This window comes from Diceros bicornis, chromosome 1, assembly GCF_020826845.1.
Source record: "Diceros bicornis minor isolate mBicDic1 chromosome 1, mDicBic1.mat.cur, whole genome shotgun sequence".
NCBI lineage: Eukaryota > Metazoa > Chordata > Mammalia > Perissodactyla > Rhinocerotidae > Diceros > Diceros bicornis.
In genome coordinates, this window is record NC_080740.1 from 92,653,310 (window position 1) to 92,678,251 (window position 24,942).

Genomic DNA, 24,942 nt, shown 5'->3' on the forward strand with positions numbered 1-24,942 from the left:
CCGACTCTGGAGCTGACTTCCCATCACTTTCACGAACACCTTTCTCCAGCCAAAACACTCGTGTGTGCGGTGTCCCCAGACATACGATACCCATTTTCCTGCCTTTGTATACGCTGGTCCCTCGTGTAAAGAAGCCTGCCTCCAACTCTCCACCTATAGAAATCCTGCATATCCTACTAGGTCCAGCTTAAGTCTTACCTCTTTACCTGTCCATTCTAGACAAAAGCAGTTCCTTCCAGCTCAAAACCCCATTAAATTTTCTTCAGGATCACCATCTTTTAGCATTTACCTTTGCTGGAGGAGCTCTTTTGCTCACACAGTTTCTGTAACTACCTTTTAAGCTCATTGTCCAGAACATGTGGCATCCAGAATATTATTCTGCCTTGAATATCCACTTCCCCAGGTAAACAGGAAAGCAAAATTCTCTTACACAAATTTGGGGGTTGAGAGTTGGAGAATACTAAACTCATGCAAACACCAATCTCTGACCTCTCTTTTCCCCTTCCAGGTAGTGGGAGGGAATAAAGCTGGATCCTAGTGATAAATAAATGGCAAGCAATAGGATATATCAGAGCATATGAGGAAGCCATTTGGGGTAAAACTAGTTCTGCCTGAGTTTGTTTTTCCAACAAGGCCTGTCGCCTTTAAACATGCATTGTGTATCCACTTTACCATGTCCCAAAGAGAAGAGTAAATGCCCTTAACATAAGAATGCAACTTCCCCCACATTGGCATTTCCTTAAGGATAAGTATTTCTCACTAGGCTAGGATTTGATTGCTGCACTCATCCTGTGACTGCCCAGATTGAGACAGCAGACCTGCTCCCCACTGTGTCCAACAGCTATTCCGCCAGGGCTATTCTGGCAGGGCAATCTTGTGGCTATTGTAAAAGGGACTTTGCCATCATATGTGATACATGTTCTTTGACAGTATATAACGCTCTGTATACCCCACTTCTTTGGTGGCCTTCCTTCCTTGGGGAAGGAAGGCCCAGGCTATGGTCCTCAAAAGTTGGCTCATAATAAACTCACCCCAATTTTGAATTATAGATTATGGATTATTTACATGGACACTAGGATAGGTGATACACCTACTGGTTCTAGTTTTTTCCACCCTAGTATTCAGACTTCGGGTAACCAAATGACAGACCGAGACCAGGACCTATAAACGTCTAGGAAAACCTAGGCCACTTCCATTTTCTGAGGTTCTAAGCATATTGAAAACTGAAGATGTGCTAAAAGTGGGTTACAAAAATTGTAGTGTGTTTGAAACCTTTCCATCGCACCACTGTTTTCTCCTAATCCTGTCGGGTGTCTGTGCCCTTATGTCTAATCTAACTTCAGGAAACATCACAAATTGAAAGTTGAAATAACCTTGGATTATAGTATTCTAGACTGGGTTTTATGTTGGGTAATGAGGCCGCTGCAGTCTGCTGGGCCCAGAGCGATGACTCTGCAGGAACGCCGGCGCCTTGTTACACAGCGCTGTGCACGACTCCAGGCCGGCCCGCAGAGCCGCTGCGGCTTCCGTCCGGGCCCCGCACTAGCAGAATCGGGGAACTGGCCCTTCCCGAAGGCCCTCCCGACCTCCCACCTCTTCTGCCGGCTGCCATTTGCCCCCTCAGCGAAGGGAACGGGATGCCCGGCCCGGGGACCGGGGCCCGGGTCCAGGCACCAGCAGGGTCCGGACCACACACGATGGGACAAAACGCCAGGCACAGCGCCCACTAGGGCACCACGGCAACCAGGCGCGGGAACGTCCCGTGGACCGGCCCACCCCAGGGCGCGCGCGCCCGCAGTTCCCTATTCCGCTGCGGCCCGCCCCTTTCTTCCTGCCCAACCAAGAGCCACTTCCTGCCTCACTCCTAGCCAATCCCCACACTCCACGAAGAAGAGCCCTAGGGGGCGTACGGGAAGGTGCATAGAGCGAAGGCCGCGCCGACCAACCGGATCTCGGAGCTTGCGCGGGGGGGCGGGATTTGGTGCCGGCCGTAACTACTCAGGAGCGAGGGGCGGACGCAGGGCCGGGCTTAGCGCACTGAGGCTCGCTCGCGCGGCGGCAGCGGTAGCCGAGGCCTCTTGCATCTGCGGCACGTGACGGTCGGGCCGCGTCTGCCGCTGTCTCGGTTGCGGCGCGGGGCCAGGTGTGCGGGCGGGAGAAGGAGCGGGTGCCGCCGGCGGTTCCCGGAGGCTCGAGGTGAGACGGGAGGCCTGCGCGCGTCCTCGGTCTCTGAGGACCCTGGGGCCTGGGTGCGCGGCGTCGCGGCCGAGGGGCCAGGGGGGCCGGGCGTGGCCTGGCCAAGGGGTCGGGCTGGGTTTCCAGGGCCCAGGCCCCGGCGGAGGCGCCGGCCGTGAGCTCGAGGCCGAACCTGGGCCACTTCGGTTGGGGCGCCGGGCCGAGGCCGCGCGCCGGCGTCGGGAGGCGTGGCAGGTGCCCTGGAGCGTCTCTTGACCTCTGGGAAAGCTAACTTCGTCCCATGGCTTTGCTTCTAGGGCTTTCGTAGGCCTTTTGCTGGTTGCCTGGGAAGCCGCGAGGTGCGCTGGAGTAACCGGGTAAAGGTCTGGAGTGGGCTTGGGCCTAGTCGGTACCCCTAGGGTTGGGGAAAGGTGATATCGGACCGAGAGAGAGTATTTAGGATTAGCATTACAGGTTCAATATCTGAAAATAAACCGCAAAGCGAAGACTGGACCCTAGCACCCTGAAGAGTATGGAGAATGTACTAGAACACGCAGTGGTTGGAACACTTACGTCCTAACATTTACACCTAATCGGGAGTGGGGAGTAATCCAGTTGGAAATTCACCGGACATTAAAAGCAGGAAAGCACCGAAAAGCTCACTGTGGGTAGGTCGTTTTATAGTGGAGGAAACTGAGGCCCAGAGCTCTGATATGACTGGCCCAAGGTCATGCGGTTAATTTTATGATCCCGTTGGGGTTATGGTTGAGAGCTAGACAGTTTTGGTGTAGTGGTTAAAGTGAAGGTCCTTGTTCAAGTCCTTCAGTAGGTCATTTGTTGCTATGTGAACTTGGACAATTTACTTACCCTTTGTGCCCCAGTTCTCCCTAAGTAATGGATATAATAATAGCTGATGGAGTTGTTAGAATTAAATTAAAATGTGTATAAAATAGGATAGGGAAATCTGATACATATTAACTGCTCCATAAATAATGATTGCAATAAATAATTGTAGTTTGAATAGTTTGTCTACTACACTGACATCCTACTCTTTGAGTTGGGTAAGTCCTATTTTGCAGGACCTGAAGTCACATTTATGGTGATGGGAGGAAGAAACTGGACCTAGTGGATTAACTGTTGGGCATGACACAAGTGATTGCTGGTTGAGGGAAGTTAAACTGAGCTGAACATTAAAAGCTTGGGAGGACAAAGGTGAACCACAGTTAAGTCTCTTTACCTCTAATTTAGGAAATGGAATATTTTGCTGAGTTTTTTAATAAGTAGAGTTTTGGGGGTTTTTTTAAGGGAAGAATTCTATTAATCTTTAAAAGCATTCTGTATCATCTTTTTCCAGCCATATTTGAGGGTCATAAATAGAATCAATGCCATGTTGTGCATTTGCTATAATTATATTTAGAGCAGAGGTAAAGAACTGTGGGAGAGTTCTCCTTTGCACCAGCCAGGGTGCACATGCAAACAAGCCAGGTAACAGGATCATGAGAAGGCAGGAGTGAACTGTGTACTGGAGTGAATGTATCACACAACAGACACATTTTCTGACCTATCTGAAAATGGGTGTCAGCATCCCTCCCCACATTACTATCTTAACTTGTCAGTTCAACTAGTACATTATCTTCAAGGACCACAAGGGGTAAACATTTTGACAGAAGTAACTATAGTTTTGGCAGTCAGGCTATTGCATCCTTTTAGTTACAGAGTTCACTTTGCCCTGCGAGATAGCTTAAGGGAATGAAGTGGTAGTTGGTAAGCATAAATGTAGGCTCAACAGGCTTGAATTCCAGGCCCAGTGTGGTAACTAGTTTATGAACCACCTTGGTTTCCACATCTTTAAAATGGAAATGAGAAGTCTCCTGGATCCTTTACTATTAGGGGGCTATTGAGAGGGACAAATAAGATGGCGAACATGATACTACTTTGAATAGTGTAATGAACTGTGCAAATAGAAGAATTGGCAGCTCATAAAAACTCCTAGGAAATAATAAAAGTTCTTGAACGTAGTTGTAGCCTATATAGCCTACTCTAGAACTTTGTCAGGAAAGTGCTGATGAATGCTTTGTTACCTGCAGCAGATTTGCTTTTAAATTAATGTTAACTGTGAGCTGTGAAAATTATTTGGAGAATTTTGTTTTTTAAAGAATTTTTGAGAATCTTCAGCAATATGTTTTGAGTATTCACATCTTAAACTTACTTAGTTTATAGCAAAAAAGAAAGTGCTATGGAAAAACCAATTCTAATGTTCCTGTCAATGAGAAACAAAATTCAAAACTGTAGACAAGGCAGTATATGTCTATTTTTAAATGGCTAAGCATTTACAGTGGTCTTTACTTGTTTTCCTCTTTAGGTGCTTTTATTTTTTGACTAGATGCACATGTAGTAAAATCAGAAGGTGCAAAAAGTAGTAGTAAAATGGTTTGTCTGTGACTGGAGTCAAATTCCTTTTAACTGGTTCCTTTCCAATGTAAGACTTAAAATTTCTTATTTGCCTTAAAATTCAGAGTTTTAAATTTTATTTATTTTATTTTTTTCCCCCAAAGCCCCGGTAGATAGTTGTATGTCATAGCTGCACATCCTTCTAGTTGCTGTTTGTGGGATGCGGCCTCAGCGTGGCCGGAGAAGCAATGCGTTGGTGCGCGCCCGGGATCCGAATCCGGGCCACCAGCAGCGGAGCGCGTGCACTTAACTGCTAAGCCACGGGGCCGGCCCAAAACTCAGAGTTTTAGAACCATTAAAACTTAAATGGTGTCTCTGGGCAATACCTAGTAATAGTAGAAATCACTGCTTATGTTGAGCATGTACTGTAAGCCAGGCACTGTCATAAGCACTTTACGTGCATTTTGTTATACAACCACCCTAAGAAGTATATATAGTGTTGTTGTTCTCATTTTAGAGGTGAAGAAACTGAGTAATTCACCCAGTGTGCCAAGTTATTAAGTAGCTGACAAGGGATTATGACTTTTGGATTCCTGCTCATAAATACTACTGTATGTCTTAACTAGGACTTTGGACAGTTTATGTAAATTCTCTTAGCCTTAGTTTCCTCATGTGTCAGATGGAGATGATAGAACCTCCTGGGGTTTTTGTGAGGATTAAATTAGACAACCTAACGTATCTAAACCTCACAAAACTTAAAATTTGAAAAGAGTATATTAATAGATGAATGGATAGCCTGTGTAAAAGAAAGACTGTCTCCTTTGTTATTACACACTGCCTTTTTAAAAATCACTTTTTTTTTTATTTAAACAAGCAAGAACATTAGCTAGGTCATTTCTTCTGTTCCTCTGTCTAATTTTTCATGGATTAAAGGAAGTAGAGTTGAAATTTCCTGACTACTTTTAAGAGACAAAGTCCCACAGAGAAAAGCCCAGAACCAAATGGCTTCACTGGTGAATTCTACCACATACTTATGGAAGAATTAACACCAATCCTTTACAAACTGTCGCAAAAAATAGGAGAGAGGAGAACAATTCCCAACTCATTTTATGAGGCTGATGTTACCCTGATACAAAACCAGACAAAGACTGTACAAAAAAAGGAAAACTGTAGACCAATATCTTATGAAAATAGGTGCAAAAATACTCAAAATGGTAGCAGACAGAATCCAGCAACATATAAAAACAATTATACACCATGACCAACTGGGATTATCTCTGGGAAGCAAGGTTGGTTCAGCGTACAATAATGAATATAATATACCACATTAATAAAGGACAAAAACCACATGATCCTCTCAGTAGACGCAGAAAAAGCGTTCGACAAGATGCAACACCCTTTCATGATAGAAGCGCTCAACAAATTAGGAATATAAAGGAACTTCCTCAACCTAATTAAGAGACAAAGAATCCCTTCCCTGGGATTTCTGTTCATCTTTCTAATTTCTCTTGGATTAAAGGAGTTAGGGTTGTAATTTCCTAACTTCTTTTCAGAGACAAAGTCCCACAAAGAAAAGCCCAGAACCAAATGGCTTCACTAGTCAGTTCTACCACATGTGTAGGGAATAGTTAACACCAATCCTTCACATACTTTTCCAAAAGATAAAGGAGGGGAGAACACTTCCCAACTCCTACTGTGAGGCACATGTTACCCTGATACTAAAAGCAGACAGAGTTCACAAGAAAAGAAGAAAACAGAATAATATCTCTTATGAAAATGGTTGGCAAAAATAGACTTGAAACGATAAAATATAAAGATTTAAATTTAATAAACTTAAAAATAATTTGAGCTCCATTTGTTTCAAAGATCTTTTTTCTGAGTGGACCCTTATTGAGGATGAAGTTTCTGCCTTTGAGAGGTGACAGATTTAATATTTCTTTAATAGTGTTTGCCTGTTCCTAAGGTTGATCTAAATAGTTGTCTGCATTTGCTAAAATTTGATGCAGTATGTGTCTGTTTCTGTTAAATAGAATATTTTGTGTTCATTTGAAGTCTTATGTACGTTATTAAATGTGTATAGTAAAATAGTATGGACTTTTTTTTTTTAGAATGTGTTCCGAGATCAGTATTATCATTAACCAAAAATGAATTAAATTTAGGAGAATTCATGAAGAAAAATAATGACAGAACAGGAAAAAAATCACAGATAAACATGGACATTTCTATATCCAAATGCTATAATTGTATATATACCATTGCAGGGAAGAGTTAAAGGAGAAATCATATAATGCAGTTGGAGGAAAGCGAGTTTTTCTTGTTATGTAAAATCATTCCGCTTTCGGGAGCTGGCCCTGTGGCTTAGTGGTTAAGTGCCCACGCTCTGCTACTGGCTGCCCGGGTTCGGATCCCGGGCTCGCACTGGCGCACCACTTCTCCAGCCATGCTCAGGCCACGTCCCACATACAGCAACTAGAAGGATGTGCAACTATGACATGCAACTATCTACTGGGGCTTTGGGGAAAAAAAGGAGGAGGATTGGCAATAGATGTTAGCTCAGAGCCGGTCTTCCTCAGCAAAAAGAGGGGGATTGGCACGGATGTTAGCTCAGAACTGATCTTCCTCACTAAAAAAAAAAGAAAAAAATCATTCAGCTTTGTTGAAATATGTTGGAGGAGTAGGCAGGCGTATTAGACCTTTCAGTTCAATATGAGAACTGAAAATGTATTCACTGTGGTTTTACTTATTGTGTGTCAAAGAACAAACCATTTGCATATACCTATGAAATACTGGACTCTGATAGACTTTGTATTTATCTTTTTGTATTTTCACAGCAAGCCTTTGAGCCAGTAGTACTATTACCCACATCTATAAAATAGGGAAAGAAGACTCCCGGAAATTCAGTAAGCTGACCAAGGCCACAGAGAGGAGCAGGAGAGTCTGGAACCCAGGTTTCTCTGACTTGACAGGTTATGCTACCACATACACTGTACTGCTTTGTGTATTAGGAATTAATTTTTCTGAATCATCAGTTTTTTTTTTTTTAAATAAGTTTTTTTTTTCTAATTTTATTTATTTATTTTTTTCCCCCAAAGCCCCAGTAGATAGTTGTACATCATAGCTGCACATCCTTCTTGTTGCTGTATGTGGGACGCGGCCTCAGCATGGCTGGAGAAACGGTGCATTGGTGTGCACCCGGGATCCGAACCCGGGCCACCAGCAGCAGAGCTCGCGCACTTAACCACTAAGCCACCGGAGCTGGCCCTGAATGATCAGTTTTAAAATAGGAAACTTCCATCTCTAGAATTCAAGATAAATTCACTCTTTTTTTTTTTTTTTTTTTTTGGTCAGAAAGATCAGCCCTGAGCTAACATCTGATGCCAATCCTCCTCTTTTTTTGCTGAGGAAGATTGGCCCTGGGCTAACATCCGTGCCCATCTTCCTCCACTTTACATGGAACGCCGCCACAGCATGGCTTGCCAAGCAGTGCGTCGGTGCGCACCTGGGATCCAAACTGCTTGCACTTAACCACTTGGCCCACCAGGACAGCCCCTTGGCGTTGTTTTTATAGAAGGAAAATACTAGCATGGGTCTTAAGTAGTACTAACAAACCTGTGTGCATTTTTTTGCAAGTTAGGTAGATAAGGTAGGTTATAATATCATGAATTTATTTTATTTTATTTTATCTTTTTGTGAGGAAGACTAGCCCTGAGCTGACATCTGATGCCAGTCCTCCTCTTTTTGCTGAGGGAGATTGGCCCTGGGCTAACATCTGTGCCCATCTTCCTCTACTTTATATGGGACGCTGCCACAGCATGGCTTGACAAGTGGTGTGTCGGTCTGTGCCCAGGATCCGAAACTGCAAACCGCAGGCCACCGAAGTGGAACACCGCAACTTAACTGCTGTGCTGCCGGGCCAGCCCTGAGTTTATGTTTTTATTTTTATTTTTTTTTCCTTTTTTTTTTGGTGAGGAAGATTCGCTCTGAGCTAACATCTGTTGCCAACCCTCCTCTTTTTTTACTAGAGGAAGATTCCCCTGACCTAACGTCTGTGCCATTCTGCCTCTGTTTTGTATGTGGGTTGCTGCCATAGCATGGCTTGACAGGTGGTGTAGGCCCGTGCCCAAGATCCGAACCGGGGCCACCAAAGTTGAGCGCACCGAATTTAACCTCTATGCCACGGGGCCAGCCCCAAGTTCATTTTGATATTAATCAAAAAAACCCCAAAAATTTGTAGAACTAATACTACACAATATTCATAAACTCTGAAAACATGAGCAAATATACACAGTCATCAAGGTCACCTTTAATCTATGAAACCTATATAGATTTCATATAATCTATAATCTATGTAGATTGAGCTCCTGAAGGTCAGAGACCAGTTTTTTTTTTTTTTTTTTTTTGGTGAGGAAGATCAGCCCTGAGCTAACATCCATGCTAATCATCCTCTTTTTATTTTGCTGAGGAAGACAGGCTCTGAGCTAACATCTATTGCCAATCCTCCTCCTTTTTTTTCCCCAAAGCCCCAGTAGATAGTTGTATGTCATAGTTGCACATCCTTCTAGTTGCTGTATGTGGGACACGGCCTCAGCATGGCCGGACAAGTGGTGCGTTGGTGCGCACCCGGGATCCGAACCCCAGGCCGCCAGCAGCGGAGCGCGCGCACTTAACCGCTAAGCCACGGGGCCGGCCCATCCAGTTTTTTTTTTTTTAATGCTTGATATCTAGTTGATACTCATGGAATTGAATGCTATCAGCAGACATTCGTTTAGTGTCTAATACATGCCACGCTCTGATGGGCATCAGATGCATTTTCTCCTTTAACCCCCCTTTTGTGACAGAATATCCACAGTTGAAGCCTGTGACTGTCAGAAAACAGTATAGAACTCTGCTACCCAGCTTTTATCAAAAGTCCAGCTGAGGCCTGGCCCCGTGGCTTAGCGGTTAAGTGCATACGCTCCGCTACTGGCGGCCTGGGTTCGCATCCCGGGTGTGCACCGACGCACCGCTTCTCCGGCCATGCTGAGGCCGTGTCCCACATACAGCAGCTAGAAGGATGTGCAACTATGACATACAACTATCTCCTGGGGCTTTGGGGAAAAAAAAAAAAAGGAGGAGGATTGGCAATAGATGTTAGCTCAGAGCCGGTCTTCCTCAGCAAAAAGAGGAGGATTAGCATGGATTTTAGCTCAGGGCTGATCTTCCTCACACACACACACACATACACACAAAAAAAGTCCAGCTGAGAGATTTATTGATGAGTATTTGAAGAATGTGCAATCTGTTCATTTCTCTAGAACCTAGGTATTGTAAGTTTTATTTTTAGATCAACAGAAATCAACTTGGACCGTATAGTGTTGGCCCATATAGTATTGGTTTTATTGACTTAGTTTTTGCTTACATTAAGGGATATCATAAGACAAAGCCACACAAAACTCACATTTGCATTTAACTTAAAAGTATTTTTGAGAAAATTTATCCACTTCAGTAGACTTATAACTGTTAAAAGATTTTCATGTTTGTGTTTTTGATTTTTAATTGCTGTTTCTCCTGGGGGTCCATTCTGTGGTAATTTGTATGTTGGCCAAGACAGGAATTTAAATGTGCCGACTGAGACAGCTGTGTAGCACTGAGTAGCCTCGTTGTGAGTTATACATCCACCCAGCCTTTGCACCCTAGCTCAGAGGGACTCTGCTGTAGAGTTTAGGTAACAGTCTTGCAGTGATAAAAATTCAGAGAGAGAGAGAGAAAATGGCTCCTAAAAGAAAATCGGAAAATGAAGTGCTCTAAGAAGATGATGGCCTTCAAGCAGAAAATACAAGTATGAGGGAAACTGCTCTAATGGCATTAGCAATTCGAGAAAGCTTGCCCTAGAGGAGCTAATACATCTTAGTGAGCGTGAACTGGGATGTAGAAGGGAATTTTGGGAAATGTGGTAAACATTTCTTTACTACAGGAAGCTCTTAGTTGGTTTAAAGGTAATTTCTTTATTCACTTTTATTCTTGAGCATTCCATATCTAGGGACCATTTGCTCTGTGGCTTTGGGGAAGTTGGGGGAGAGGTGTGCTGTTTGTTTTCTAAAATCATTATTGCTTTGTTGTTGAGCTACTTGTTACATATTTCCTATTGATAATCTTAGAAACAGTGCTGACAACAGAGAAGTATGTTGTCTGCTTAGGAGTCTGTAAATGTAAAGACAAATGAGTACTTAAAAGGAGAAAAAACTTCTGAAATCCTCTTACACATTAAAATATGTGAAAAATCATTTTATGTCTTTACGACAAAAGCAGTATAGAATTACCAAGTAGGGTGCACTGTATTGGGAGACAGAAACCTTGGCTTCTGATCCTGATTCTGCCAATAACAGTCTGATTTTTGGAAAGTCAATCTCTATACCTCAGTTTCTTCTCAAAAAGGAGAGTTAGACTAGATTCCTATAGTATATTTCAGCCCCAAGATTTTTTTGGAGGGGTAGTGAGATCAACATTTGAGGCATAGTAGTAGAACATGCTTTTTTTTTAAAATAAATTAATTTTTAGAACAGTTTTAAATTTACAGGAGAATTATGAAAATAGTAGAGTATTCTCATATAACCCATACCCAGTTTCCCCCATTATTAACAACTTCCATTAGTATACTGCATTTATTATAATTAATGAACCAGTATTGATAAATAATTAACTAAAGTTCATATTTAATTCAGATTTCCTTTGTTTTTTTTTTTTTCGTGTGTGTGAGGAAGATCAGCCCTGAGCTAACATCCATGCTAATCCTCCTCTTTTTGCTGAGGAAGACCGGCTCTGAGCTAACATCTATTGCCAATCCTCCTCCTTTTTTCCCCAAAGCCCCAGTAGATGTATGTCATAGTTGCACATCCTTCTAGTTGCTGTATGTAGGACGCGGCCTCAGTGGGCCGCCAGTAGCAGGGCATGTGCGCTTAACCGCTAAGCAACGGGGCCGGCCCCAGATTTCCTTTGTTTTTACCTACTGTCCTTTTTCTGTTCCAGGATGCCACAGTACATCGTGTCTCCTTAGGCGCCTCTTAGTTGTGACAGCTTTTTAGACTTTTTTTTTGTGTGTGTCAGGAAGATCAGCCCTGTGCTAACATCTGCCAATCCTCCTCTTTTTTGCTGAGGAGATTGGCCCTGGGCTAACATCCGTGCCCATCTTCCTCTATTTTATATGGGACGCCGCCACAGCATGGCCTGACAAGCGGTGCATCGGTGTGCACCCAGGATCCAAACCGGCGAACCCTGGGCCACCACAGCGGAGCGTGCGCACTTCACCACTTGTGCCAGCAGGCCAGCCCCTAGACTTTGTTTTTAATGACCTTGACACTTCTGAGGACTACTGGTCAGGTTATCTTGTAGAATGTTCCTCTATTGGGATTCGTCTAATGTTTTTCTCATGATTAGACTGGGGGTAGGGATTTTGGGGAGAAAGACCACAGAAGTTAAAGTACTTTTTTCAGCACGTTGTATCAAGGGTACATACATACTGTCGATATGATGTATCACCGTTGATGTTGACCTTGATCACCTAGCTGAGGTAGCATGTGCCCGATTTCTCCACATAAAGTTCCTCTGTTTTTCCCCCTGTCCATACTGTCTGCCCCTGCTCTTTGGAAGGAAGTTGCTATTGAGCAGCCCACACATAAGGAGTGGGGGGTTATGTTCCACCTCCTTGAGCCTGGAGTATCTACATAAATTATTTGGAATGTTTCTGCATGGGAAATTTGTCTCTCCTCCCCCATTTATTTATTTACTTAGTCGTATATTTATATCAGTATAGATTCATGGGCGTTTGTTTTATACTTTGGGATATAATCCAGTACCACTTTGTTGCTCATATTGTCCCAGCTTTGGCTGTTGCATTTTATTGTGTTCCTTTCGTATATCCCACATCATTGTGGGTTTTTGGTTTTTTTTTTGGATGCTTCTTTCCTTTCTGGCACTACAAGATGCTCCGGGCTTGTCTTATATATTTCTTGCCCCAATACTAGAATCAGCCATTTCTCTAAGGAGCCCTGTTTCCTTTTATTGGAGATAATATTGGAAACCAAGATCTTGGTACAAGGAGTATTTATTGCTACTAGGGTGTGGTTTCTTCTAGGCCTTCTCAGCTAACTGAGCAAGGAAATATATACTGATATATATGCATGTATGTATAAGTACTTCTATATGTAACCCTCTGTATGTTACACTAAACATGAGTTTGTACTGATATCTGCGACTCTCTCCCGTTAACATGTGGATTATTCTAGCCTCTTTCCCTTGCTTATCTGTGAATTCCCACACCTAACAGTGAAAGTGGCTCCCACCATCCACTTATTTAATTGTTCAATTCCAATATATGCGTATGGCAGTATATGTGTATGGCAGAATTGTTGACCTGTACACCATGTGAAACAACTTATCAACCAGAACAGTGCTTTTGTAGTCTAGTTTTACAGACTCCACTCATTTCCACAGTTACTTAGGTCAGCATCTTTTCCCTCCACCCCTTTCAATGAGGTTTGTAGTACAGTTAGATTGTTTTGTCACGTCCTGCATGCTGTCCTTGCATCACGTGACTTTCTAAATGATTTTTTTAAATTTTCATACATTAAGATTTACTCCTTGTGCTGTAAAGTTTTATGAGTTTTGACAAATGCATAGTATCATGTGTCCGTAATTACAGCAACATACAGAATAGTTTCACTGCCTAAAAAATTCCCTATGCTTAACTGATTCAACCTGGTCCCGTTCCCCAAACGTTTGGCAGCCACTGATCTTTTTACGTATCTAGAATTTTGCCTTTTTAGAATGTCATATAATTGGAATTACACAGCATGTCACCTTTCAGACTCGCTTTATTCACTTAGCAATATGCATTTAAGATTCATCCAAGTCATAGCGCCTAGTGGCATAGTGGTTAAGTGCGTGCACTCTGCTTTGGCGGCCCGGGGTTCGCAGGTTCGGATCCTGGGCGCGCACCGACGCACCGCTTGTCAAGCCGTCCTGTGGCGGCATCACCTATAAAATAAGGGAAGATGGGCACGGATGTTAGCCCAGGGCCAGTCTTCCTCAGCAAAAAGAGGAGGATTGGCATCGGATGTTAGCTCAGGGCTAATCTTGCTCACACACACACAAAAAGATTCATCCAAGTCTTTTTGTGGCTCGATAGCTCACGTTTAAATTGCTGAATAACATTCCATTGTATGGGTATATACTACAGTTTATTATTCATCTGTTGAACATTTTGGTTTCTTCAAATTTTGAGTGAGTATGAAGAAAGCTGCTATAAACATTCGTGTGCAGTGTTTTGTGCATTTGTAAGCTTTGGGACCAGTTCAGTAACTACTAGGAGCACAGTTGCTGAATCATATGGTAAGACTATGGTTAGCTTTGTAAGAAATTGCCAAACTATCTTCCAAAGTGGCTGTACTATTTTGTGTTTTCACCAGCAATGAAGTGAGAGTTCCTGTTTTGCTTCACATCTTTGCCTTATCTTGGAACATTTAAGCTAGTTTAATAGTGGCTCTTGGATCTAGATGTATTGACTGTAGCATTTTCTTGGGAGTATTGGCAAATTACAGTTGTTAAAACAGCATATGTAGGTGCCGGCCCAGTGGCATAGCGCTTAGTTAAGTGTGCGTGCTCCACTGCTTGTCAAGCCATGCTGTGGCAGGTGTCCCACATGTAAAAGAAGATGGGCATGGATGTTAGTCCAGGGCCTATCTTCCTCAGCAAAAAGAGGAGTATTGGCAGCAGATGTTAGCTCGGGGCTGATCTTCCTCACACGCACACAAAAAAAACCCCGCGTATGTAAAGCTAGCAGGGGCTAAGGCTCATACATGCACAGCTATGAGAATTGATTTGTCATGGTTTGGCAGTAGTGATTTCTCATAGCTTTAACAACCCTCTGGATAATGTGAAAGTAACAGATGAGCGCCTGCACACTTCTCATAACCTGAAAAACCAGGTTCTGCAACTCAGGGGTGTAGGGGAATTGGTGGTGGGAGAGAAGTGCATTTCCTGAAGTTTGCTGGAGACTTCCTGTGTTGTTCCTGACAGTGCCAGTAGCCTTCTGCTACCTGGAAACTTTTTCCTTTCACTGGGGCCATTCTGCCTCCCCCACGTGGATGCCTTCCTACCCCCTGGTTCTTGGTCCACCAACCTGGGCTGGCTGCTCTGCAGTTGTACCCTCCCTCGCTAAGCCCTGCCTGAATCCCACATTCCAGATCACTCCATTTACTGCTTTTCCCGGCCAGTCTTCCTGTCCTGTCTCTATCACACCTCCTCAGTATTCAACTACATAGTAACATTTTGTCTAGTGTGATAGAAATATAGGACTTGGATTCTTTGAATCTCACTTATTGGTTGTGATAATGAGTAGATTATTTTAATTTCACTGTCTTTGTTCCTAATGTGTAAAGTAAATGAGACCTCATGGGAGGTTTACAGGAAACAATGTATGTGAAAGTGCTTTATAAACTGGAAAACAAAGCACAAATAGATTATTCATAAACCCTAATCAGTGGTTCTCAAAGTGTGGTTCCTGACCCAGCAGCCTCAGCATTCCCTGGAACTTGTTAGGAAGGTAAAGTCTGGGCCTGGGGCCCAGCACAGACCTACTGAATCAGAAACTCTGGATGAGGCCCAGCCTCAAGCCCCCTGGATGATGCTCATGGCTGCTCAAGTTTAAGAAGCACTGCCCTACAACATAATACTTAAAAACCTAAGGACAATTGTATTAGTTTGCTTGGGCTGCCATAACAGACTACCACAGACTCGGGGGCTTAAACAACTGAAATTTGTTTCTTCACGGTTCTGGATGCTGGAAGTCCAAGATCAAGGTATCACCAGGGTTGGTTTCTGGTGAGGACTTTCTCCTTGGCTTGGGGAGAGCTGCCGTCTTGCTGTGTCCTCACGTGGACTTTCCTCTGTGCATGAGCACTCCTGGTGTCTCTTTGTCTTCTTATGTGGACACCAGTACTACTGGATTAGGGCCCCACCCTTATGACCTCTTTTAACATTAATTACTTCCTTGAAGATCCTATCTCCAAATATAGTCAAATTGGGAGTTAGGGCTTCAATATATGTATTTTGGGGGGAACACAGTTCAGTCTATAACAACAATGTATCAACAAATTTAAAATTATTAAGGGAAAAAATCAGCCCTACCTTTTTTAAAGGTGAGTATGTAGTTAGCCCACTGGACCCTATCTTCCTGATTAGCTTGTCCTTGAGCAATAGTGTTCTAGCATCCATACTTAGGCCTAATTAATCCATTGGTTTTGTGCTTTACTTAATTACTACTAGTCTTACCACATTTTGTTTTATTTTTAAAAAGATGTAACCATATATTGTTTTCGCTATGTTTTGGGTTAATTTGGTTTTGTAGCTTATCCCTGAGAATCCAGCCACCATTTATAGCATTGTTTCTATGAGAGAGAACTTGGGGTTGTATAGAGTTGATTTAGAAAAAAGTGTTGAATCAACCTGTTTAGTTTTGGAGAATCTCTTGTAGTTGTAAATCAAACAAAGTGATATTGCTATGTTATGTATATTATTTTGACGGTAGAGAATAAAGGTCTTAGCAGGGAATAAATGAAAGATTATGGTATTTTTTTTAAATATAAGAAACCATAGAAAAATGTTCACATTGAGAGTTTCTTCTAAAAACTAATACCAGTCCATGAAAGGTTATGAATGATTTTATTTAGCACGTATTTTCGACACTGCCTAAATGCTAAGCATTTGGAAATGCGACGTTCTTTCATTTTGTGAACATAGTCCCAAGGTGTGTAATAAAAGAAATACCCCCAAATGATATGTGAAAATCTAGTTCTGTGTTGAGTTACTTACTTTAAAGGATTATACAGTTTATAAGGAATTTGGCGTTAAATTCAGCATTAGAATAAGCTGACATATATTTTTTCTAGAAACTTAATTGGTAAAAATTGCAGCCTTGGTTGTGAATTGGGGCCATTGAAGTTTATGAAGGAGCTTTCTACTTCAGTTTCTTTCTTTTTTTTGTTTTTGGATTTTGCATGAGAAATAAAGATCTGCATTGTAAGCAATAGACCAAAAAAATTGAGCTCAGAGGTTTTTTTTGTTTTGTTTTGTTTTTTTTGGTGAGGAAGATTGGCCCTGAGCTAACATCTGTTGCCAATCTTCCTCTTTTTGCCTGAGGAAGATGGTCCCTGAGCTAACATCTGTGCCCATCTTCCTCTCTTTTGCATATGGGACACTGCCACAGCATGGCTTGATGAGCCGTGTGTAGGTCTGCACCTGGGATCCAAACCCATGAACCCTGGGCCGCCAAAATGAAGCACATGAACTTAACCACTATGCCACCAGGCCGGCCCCTCTTTTTATTTTTCAATGTTTTTTTTTTATTGTGGTAAAAACATATAAGATTTACCATTTTAACCGTTGTTGAATGTACGGTTCAGTGGCATGAAGTACCTTCACATTGCTGTGCAACCATCACCTCCATCCATCTTCAGAAGTCTTTTCATTTTGCAGAATTGCAACTCTATACTGAAAACTACCAAATCATTTTGTGCATCCATGTGGCTCAGTTTTGATATCTTTAGATCTGTGGTCCTTGGAAAGAGGACCCACTACCACCTGTGGCAGTCTAATACAATACGCAAGGCACTTAAGTGTTTAGAAAATGAGATAAAAGTTGCTGGTCCTTGGTTTAATATTTTTGTTGTTGAGTCTTAAAACACTAATGTAAAACCATATCTACACTTGATCTTTGAACAACAGCGTCAGTATCTATATTAAGTTTTTAATGTGAGGCTGTTACCATTTCATTGTAATGTTTTAATCAGTACTCATTGTAAATTAATACATGTAAGGGGCTTTTGTGCATTGTCAAGCTCTTTACAAATGCAAGAGGGTAGTTTGAAATTGTGTTTGAACGCTCTAGACCTAGATCTCTGTAGCCAACATGATATTCTATATGGGCACAGTTGTTTGAGTTTTATTTTGAAATTTTCTTTAAATTGAATCTTTTAACTAACTGATTTTAGGAAAACCCCTTAATCTCTCTGGGCTCACTTTTTTTATCTGTAAAATGAAATATTCACAGTAAAGTTCTCTTTAGCTCTGATTTTAAAGCCTTAATTTTAATTGAGAGGGGTTAGTGGTCTTTACAAAACTTTTAAAAGAAGGCTGTATGTTTAACTTACTTTACCCTTTTTATATGTAGATCATGGAAGGGAAGTGGTTGCTGTGTATGTTACTGGTCATTGGAACTGCTGTTGTTAAGGCTCATGATGGACATGATGATGATGTGATTGATATTGAGGATGACCTCGATGATGTGATTGAAGAGGTAGAAGACTCAAAACCGAAACCAGACACCAGCACTCCTCCATCTCCAAAGGTTTGAAGTGTTCTTTGAATCTATTCATTTTACCTCTTGAGATAATCAAAGGATGAAGGTAAATTTGGATCCTTTCCAAAGGGAAAGCAAAGTTTGCTAAAATACTTATTGACCTTTCTTACAGCCTTTGTTATATATTGCCAAAGATAAATTATATGGATTGAATTTGAGGGTAAGCTGTGAAAGTTTTGTGATAATTTAAAGCAAACCAAGAGAATAAATCTTACTAAGAAAGGAATGTTGCTGAAAATCTCGATTCTTAGTTCATTTTTGTTTTCAACACAGGTCACCTACAAAGCTCCAGTGCCAACAGGGGAAGTGTATTTTGCTGATTCCTTCGACAGAGGAACTCTCTCAGGGTAAGTATTTCTTAGGGGAAAAAATCTTAGAGGCAAACACTCATGTAAACAGGATGGAATAGTCGATTCTTTTTTGGATAGCAGTTTATGTAGTGAAATACTATTTTATATCCCTAGTGTTCATGCCCATTTAGGAAAACAGTCTTTCAGAACATGCAGTTATACTTCCATTTCTCTCTCCTTCTGCACCCTATATTTTGTTCTTTGAGAAAAATTTTTTCTCTTGAGTAGAATTATTTCATGGATTTGGTCGGTTTTTTTTACAGGTTTATGAGTTGAGTACAATATATTATTACTACTTATGTGACAGATTTAAAAGTTGAAAGTAGGGTGGTTAAGTAGGCTAAGAAGAGCTAGATAGATCCTGCTTTTATTGGTATTTACATTGTTTCTTTTCACAGGCCAGCTATCATTTGAATCTTAATTTTGGGGTTTGTCTTAATTACAGGTGGATTTTATCCAAGGCCAAGAAAGATGACACTGATGATGAAATTGCCAAATATGATGGTGAGAGTTCCATTTGATTTAGCTATAATAGCAGATTGAGGTTTGACATGTTTCCGTGGTATCTGTTAAGACTGGTTTAAAAGGAGTATGTATACATTTTAAGATTTTTCCTTGGAAGTTTTGCTATTTTTGTGTGCTCCATTATATTTCCTAGGGTTAGACCTGTTTAATGTTTGTTTTACACCATACAGTGGAAAGATAATTTATCACCTATGGTGCTGCGTGTTGGAAATGGAAGGACTTTTCTAGGCATTGGTAAAATGAACATGCTATAAGTTTTTAAATACGATATCCTAGTACTTTTCAAATATATGTCTGTTTATATTATTAGGCCATCTTTCATAGGTAAATGGGATATGTTAAGAATTTGTCAGTATGATAGACTTGCACAACTTGGAGTTTGGTTTGTTACCATTTAAAGGACCTTCAAAGTTATAGTTAAGGAGTGGAACTTCACTTTGTTGTCTTGCAGGAAAATGGGAGGTAGATGAAATGAAGGAAACAAAGCTTCCAGGCGATAAAGGACTTGTATTGATGTCTCGGGCCAAGCATCATGCCATCTCCGCTAAACTGAACAAGCCCTTCCTGTTTGATACCAAGCCTCTCATTGTTCAGTGAGTGAAAACGCTTGTGTGATAGAAGCTTTTTAGAAAGGGTGATTTCAGAAGACATTATATTATAAAACTATTACTCTGTGTAAAAAAATTATGCGAATAATTATATGTTACAATAGGGATTTTTTTTTTCGGGGGGGGAAGATTGGCTCTGCACTAACATCTGTTGCCAGTCTTCCCTTTTTTTTTGCCTCCCCAAAGCCCGAGTACATAGTTGTGTATCATAGTTGTAGAGTTGTAGCTCTTCTATGTGGGACGCTGCCTCTACGTGGCTTGATGAGCAGTGAGTAGGTCTAGGCCCAGGATCTGAACCTGTGAGCCTCAGGTCACTGAAGTGGAAGGCGTGAACCTAACCTGCTACACCACTGGGCCAGCCCCACAATAGGGACTTTTGAGTGTATTTAAGCATCAATAAATTATTTCCTGCTCAATAAATTATTTTGAAACAAATCGGCTATTTTTCCTTCTGATAGCAAATGATCTTCTGGATTTTGTGAAAAGTATTTACTGGGAATCTGTGTTAAGGTTTTATTTTATTTTTATGGGATTAGTAACCATTTAAAACCAATAGAAGATGGAATCTTTCTTTAGTATAAACATGTGACCCGTGATAAAACATGTGACCAAGATGGGGGAAAGGGGAAATAAATTAAGAAATTTGATCTTTCAAAATGCCATATGGTTTTCTGCTTTTCTCTCTGAAATTAGGTATGAGGTTAATTTCCAAAATGGAATAGAATGTGGTGGTGCCTATGTGAAACTGCTTTCTAAAACTCCAGAACTCAACCTGGTAGGTACTTCCTATTTTTTTATGTGGCCACCCACAGTTATTTTTTAAGAATGTTAGAGAAAAGGAAAGAAAATTTTGTAAGACCTGTGAAAATAAAGGCCTCCTCTCCTGCTGTCGAAATATTTTGGAGGATTGGGAATATTGACTTTGCCACTTCCATGCTTTTTATTTGAAATGCGAATTTTAAAGCTGTTCTGTCTTATCCCTGATTTCTGTTCTGTGCAATTTTTAGTTTTAGCAAACTTATTTCTTTGTTTTATGAAAGAAGCAGTAACTATCTAGATATATGCATTACTTTGTTTTTTGAAACACTTTCATATATTCTCATATAAAATTTCCTAGTAATTTCTGGTTATTTTCACTGGTATCTATACAAACCTCATAAATGAATCAGCTTTTCCTTTAAGGTTACACTAATTTATTTGGGATTTAATAAGAGGAAATATCACCCTTTGAAAGGTTGCTTTTGAACACTTGGAGTTACTTAAAATAATCCATTTTGTTTCTGAAGGATCAGTTCCACGACAAGACCCCTTATACGATTATGTTTGGTCCAGATAAATGTGGAGAGGACTATAAATTGCACTTCATCTTCCGCCACAAAAACCCAAAAACGGGTATATATGAAGAAAAGCATGCTAAGAGGCCAGATGCAGATCTGAAGACCTATTTTACTGATAAGAAAACACATCTTTATACATTAAGTAAGAAAAAACATTAACTTTGGGGTTTTATGACGCTACACGTTTATCATCTGTTTAATTTAAAGACTGCACGTCTGGAGAAGACTCAACTCTGCAAATAAGGGTCTCTGTTGACGTAATGTCCTTGTGGTGAAATGAACTTAATTTCTCAGCACTAAAAGAAGCTTCTCTTCCATAAGTTGAATTGAGAACTGGGGTTTGAGACAATTTTAAGAATAAGCTTTTATGTCCTATAAAGAGCTTCTCTGCTGATCCCTTCATTTCCTCCCTTTGTTTATTTTCTTGTTGATAAAATGTTAAATAATAGGACATACAATGGAAATGTATATACAGTTTTTTAAAATTATCTTTTAGTTGAACTGTGGATTCTCCAACACCTGGACAATTGAGTTTGATCATTTGGATATTGGAATGGCTTTTTTTATTTTAATGAAGCTTTTCCTGCTGGTTTGAGATCACATATAAATATGCCTCTTTTGCTAAAGAATACAATAACCTTTTTTCTTTATAACAAAAGTAATATGTATTCAGTATAGAAATTAAAAAAAATAGAAATAAGCAAAAGGACATTTAAAATTATCTGAAATATCAACATTGTGATATATATTTGACCATATGTAAATAAACACATGGATGTGTATAAACACACATGTAATTTCTAAGTAAAAGTTAAATATGCTATATTTTACTTGCTCTCCTAACTTCATAAAAGTGAGAATCTTTCCATGAGAGTACATATCATTGATAACGTTGCTCATTTTTGTTATTACTGAGGACAGCAGCATAGAACTCCATTGTCTGCTGTGGTATGGATGTGCTGTGACCTAGTCAATTGCCTATTAGAGACATGTACGTGTGGGATCCAGGCTTTAGCATAAGTCACACTTAGATTCTTTTATAGATTTAAAATTGTGTTTTCATTTTCCGTTGGACTCCAAAAGTACAACGTAGGTGGTGGTAATACCAGCTAAAAAATGAGGAAATGGGCCTTTTCTACTGGGGGGTGGTTTTAAAACATAAATAAACTTATTTGCCTGTTGACTGGTGTGTAACCATTTGTGTCAGACCAATATTGCATTAGTTTATGTACCTTTGGTTTTTTAATGTCTGTAAATGAAATCTTTTGGTGTTTTAAATTTTATCTATCATTTGTTTTAATTCCTAAAAACCTGAGGAACCACCATTTATGATTTATGAATAAGGGAAAGAGGGGGTCAGCCCCATGGCTTAGTGGTTAAGCATGTGTGCTCCACTATTGGCGGCCGGGGTTCAGATCCCGGGCGAGCACCGACGCACTGCTTCTCTGGCTGTGCTGAGGCCGAGTCCCACATACAGCAACTAGAAGGATGTGCAACTATGACATACAACTATCTACTGGGGCTTTGGGGAAAAAAAAAAAAAGGAGGATTGGCAATAGATGTTAGCTCAGAGCCAGTCTTCCTCAGCAAAAAGAAGGAGGATTGCCATGGATGTTAAAAAAGGGAAAGAGGGTTAACTCGCCGAAGGCCCTGAGACCATGCTCTAACTCTAATGCTGAGGTCTTTACTCCATGCTTCTGCCCTCTGTTAGAAATGTGATCTTTTGTGTTGTGGTAAAGAGAGCTTGGCAATGAGTGGTTAATTAACTTTTTAAAATTGCATTTAATTTTTTTTCAGTCTTGAATCCAGATAATAGTTTTGAAATATTAGTGGACCAGTCTATTGTGAACAGTGGAAATCTGCTGAATGACATGACTCCTCCTGTAAATCCCTCTCGTGAAATTGAGGACCCAGAAGACCGGAAGCCTGAGGATTGGGATGAAAGACCAAAAATACCAGATCCCGATGCTGTCAAACCAGATGACTGGTGAGTCCTTAAGATCTGTCTTTGAGTGCAGTGGAGCATTTCGCATATTCACGTGGCTTGAACAACTAAATGTTGATTGAGATCTGGTGATTTCAATAATCTATGATACAGTCTAAATGCTAGGAAAAATACGTAGACTACTATAACTGAAAGGGGCTGTGGTGATCATCTGGATTGCCTCACACCATTTTACAAGCCACAAAATGCTGAAATTGATGATAGAGTTTGCCTGTGGTAATACAATTGGTTTGTGGCAGAACTGTGGGTGTCTTGGCCTGGCCTTTCCAGTACGTCTATGAATTCACATGTAAAGCTGGAGTCCTCAAATTTTAAATTTTAATTTGAAAAATAACCTTTTTCCTATTTAAACAGTACTTGAGATCTCGGCTCTGTGCTGGGCAGCAGAATATAAAGCCACAAGGGCATCGGTGCCTACACAGCTCACAGTCCAGTTGTAAGACAGGCAAATAAAGGTAGCATGCATATGGTGAGTGGTCTGATAGTAGATGTAGCTTGGTGACCAGCACACCAGGTATCGCTAATCCAGGCATGGTTTCTTGGAGCAGGGCAAATCGAACTGAGGCTTGAAAGTGGGATGATCGTTAACTAAGTGGTGAAGATGGGAAATGATACTCCTGGTTGAAGAAGAACACGTGCAAAATTAGAGGAGCAGGAGTGAGCTTGACATCTATGAGGAAGATTGAGTATACGTGGCCTTCTATGTAGGGTACAAATTGGGAGTGATGAGAAATGAAAACAGGAGGGGTTGGCCATGTTTGAGCTCCAGTATGGTGACTTAATCTTTCTTTCTTTCTTTTTTGTTTTTTTTCTTTTTCGAGGAAGATCAGCCCTGAGCTAACATCCAATGCCAATCCTCCTCTTTTTCGCTGAGAAAGATTGGCCCCAGGCTAGCATCCATGCCCATCTTCCTCTACTTGTTGTGGGACGCCGCCACAGCATGGCTTGACAAGCGGTGCGTCAGTGCGCCTCGGGCCGCCGAAGCAGCGCACACGTTAACCGCTGCACCACCAGGCCGGCCCGCAGTGACTTTCAGAAATGTCAGAAAGTGAAGGAAGAGAAGCAGTAAAACTGATCTTCCATTTGTAAAAGTATCCACTTAGACTTAGCAATTAAATTCTAGTTGGTGTTTTTCCTTCCTTAAAGTTAAAGTATGTGTACCTGAACTTTTATGCTGCACTAGTGTAAATGCTGAGTTTATTTGTATGTTTGATGAACATTCAATCTGGACTCAGCCTAGTTCAGTATTGTATTCCTTAACCAGCTGTTTCATTTTGGGGTTGGGGGTGAATGTTCAGCTTAAAAGGGTCAGCTGAATGTTTTACAAGTTCTCATACAATTAATTTAAAACTAGCATGGTTCAAAAATAAGCATAATCCTGACCAAAGATGGAAGATGTCTTTGCTTACCAGCCAAAGGGGCACTGTCTTATAGTAACTGCATTAAACTTTGAAATTAGGTACTTCTTGATGAACTTTTATTTTAGGAGTAGCTGTTTGAGTTATAATTCATATACTAAAATCCACCCACTTAAAGTGTACAGTTCAATGGTTTAGTATATTTACAGTGTTGTGCAACCATTACCACTGTCTAATTCCAGAACATTTTTATCACCGAAAAAGAAACCCAAACCCATTAAGCAGATACTTGTATTTCTTTGTTCCACCAGCCTCTGGCAACCACTAATCTACTTTCTGTTTCTATGGATTTGCCTATTCCGGACATAGAATAATATACTATGTGACCTTTTGTGTCTGGCTTCTTTCACTTAGCATAATGTTATCAAGATTTATCCATGTTGAAGCGTGTATTAGTACTTCTTTCCTTTTATGACTGAATAATATTCCATTGTGTGGGTAATACCACATTTTATGTATCTATTCCTTAGTTGATGGACCTTTGGGTTTGTTGCCCTTTTTTGGCTACAGTTGTGAATAATGCTGCTATGAACATTCATGTACAAGTTTTCGGGTAGATATACATTTTCATTTCTCTTGGATACGTACCTAGGAGTGGAATTGCTGGGTCATATGGTAATTCTACGTTTGACTTTGAGGAACTGCCGAACTGTTTTCTAAAGCTGCTGCACCGTTTTGCTTTCCACAAGCAATGTATGAGGGTTTCATTTGCTCCACATTGTCACCAACACTTGTTTTTA

General features: G+C 40.9%; 1 protein-coding gene across 9 annotated transcripts in view; it reads left to right on the forward strand.

Moving 5' to 3' along the window:
• The first annotated feature begins 2,060 nt into the window (after positions 1–2,060).
• CANX (calnexin) overlaps positions 2,061–24,942 on the forward strand; it is a 32,981-nt gene continuing 10,099 nt past the window's right edge. The window contains exons 1-10 of one of the 9 annotated variants that reach the window (XM_058547889.1): positions 2,061–2,196; positions 2,493–2,552; positions 7,398–7,532; positions 17,771–17,947; positions 18,233–18,306; positions 18,755–18,813; positions 19,286–19,427; positions 20,136–20,217; positions 20,729–20,921; positions 22,577–22,766. In XM_058547889.1, coding sequence (XP_058403872.1) covers positions 17,774–17,947; positions 18,233–18,306; positions 18,755–18,813; positions 19,286–19,427; positions 20,136–20,217; positions 20,729–20,921; positions 22,577–22,766 — 914 coding nt within the window. In that variant the 5' untranslated portion in view covers positions 2,061–2,196; positions 2,493–2,552; positions 7,398–7,532; positions 17,771–17,773. Of the gene's footprint in view, positions 2,197–2,492; positions 2,559–3,254; positions 3,388–7,397; positions 7,533–17,770; positions 17,948–18,232; positions 18,307–18,754; positions 18,814–19,285; positions 19,428–20,135; positions 20,218–20,728; positions 20,922–22,576; positions 22,767–24,942 lie in introns of those variants that run through there. The other 8 variants (XM_058547895.1, XM_058547944.1, XM_058547917.1 and 5 more) reach the window with 8 other exon arrangements.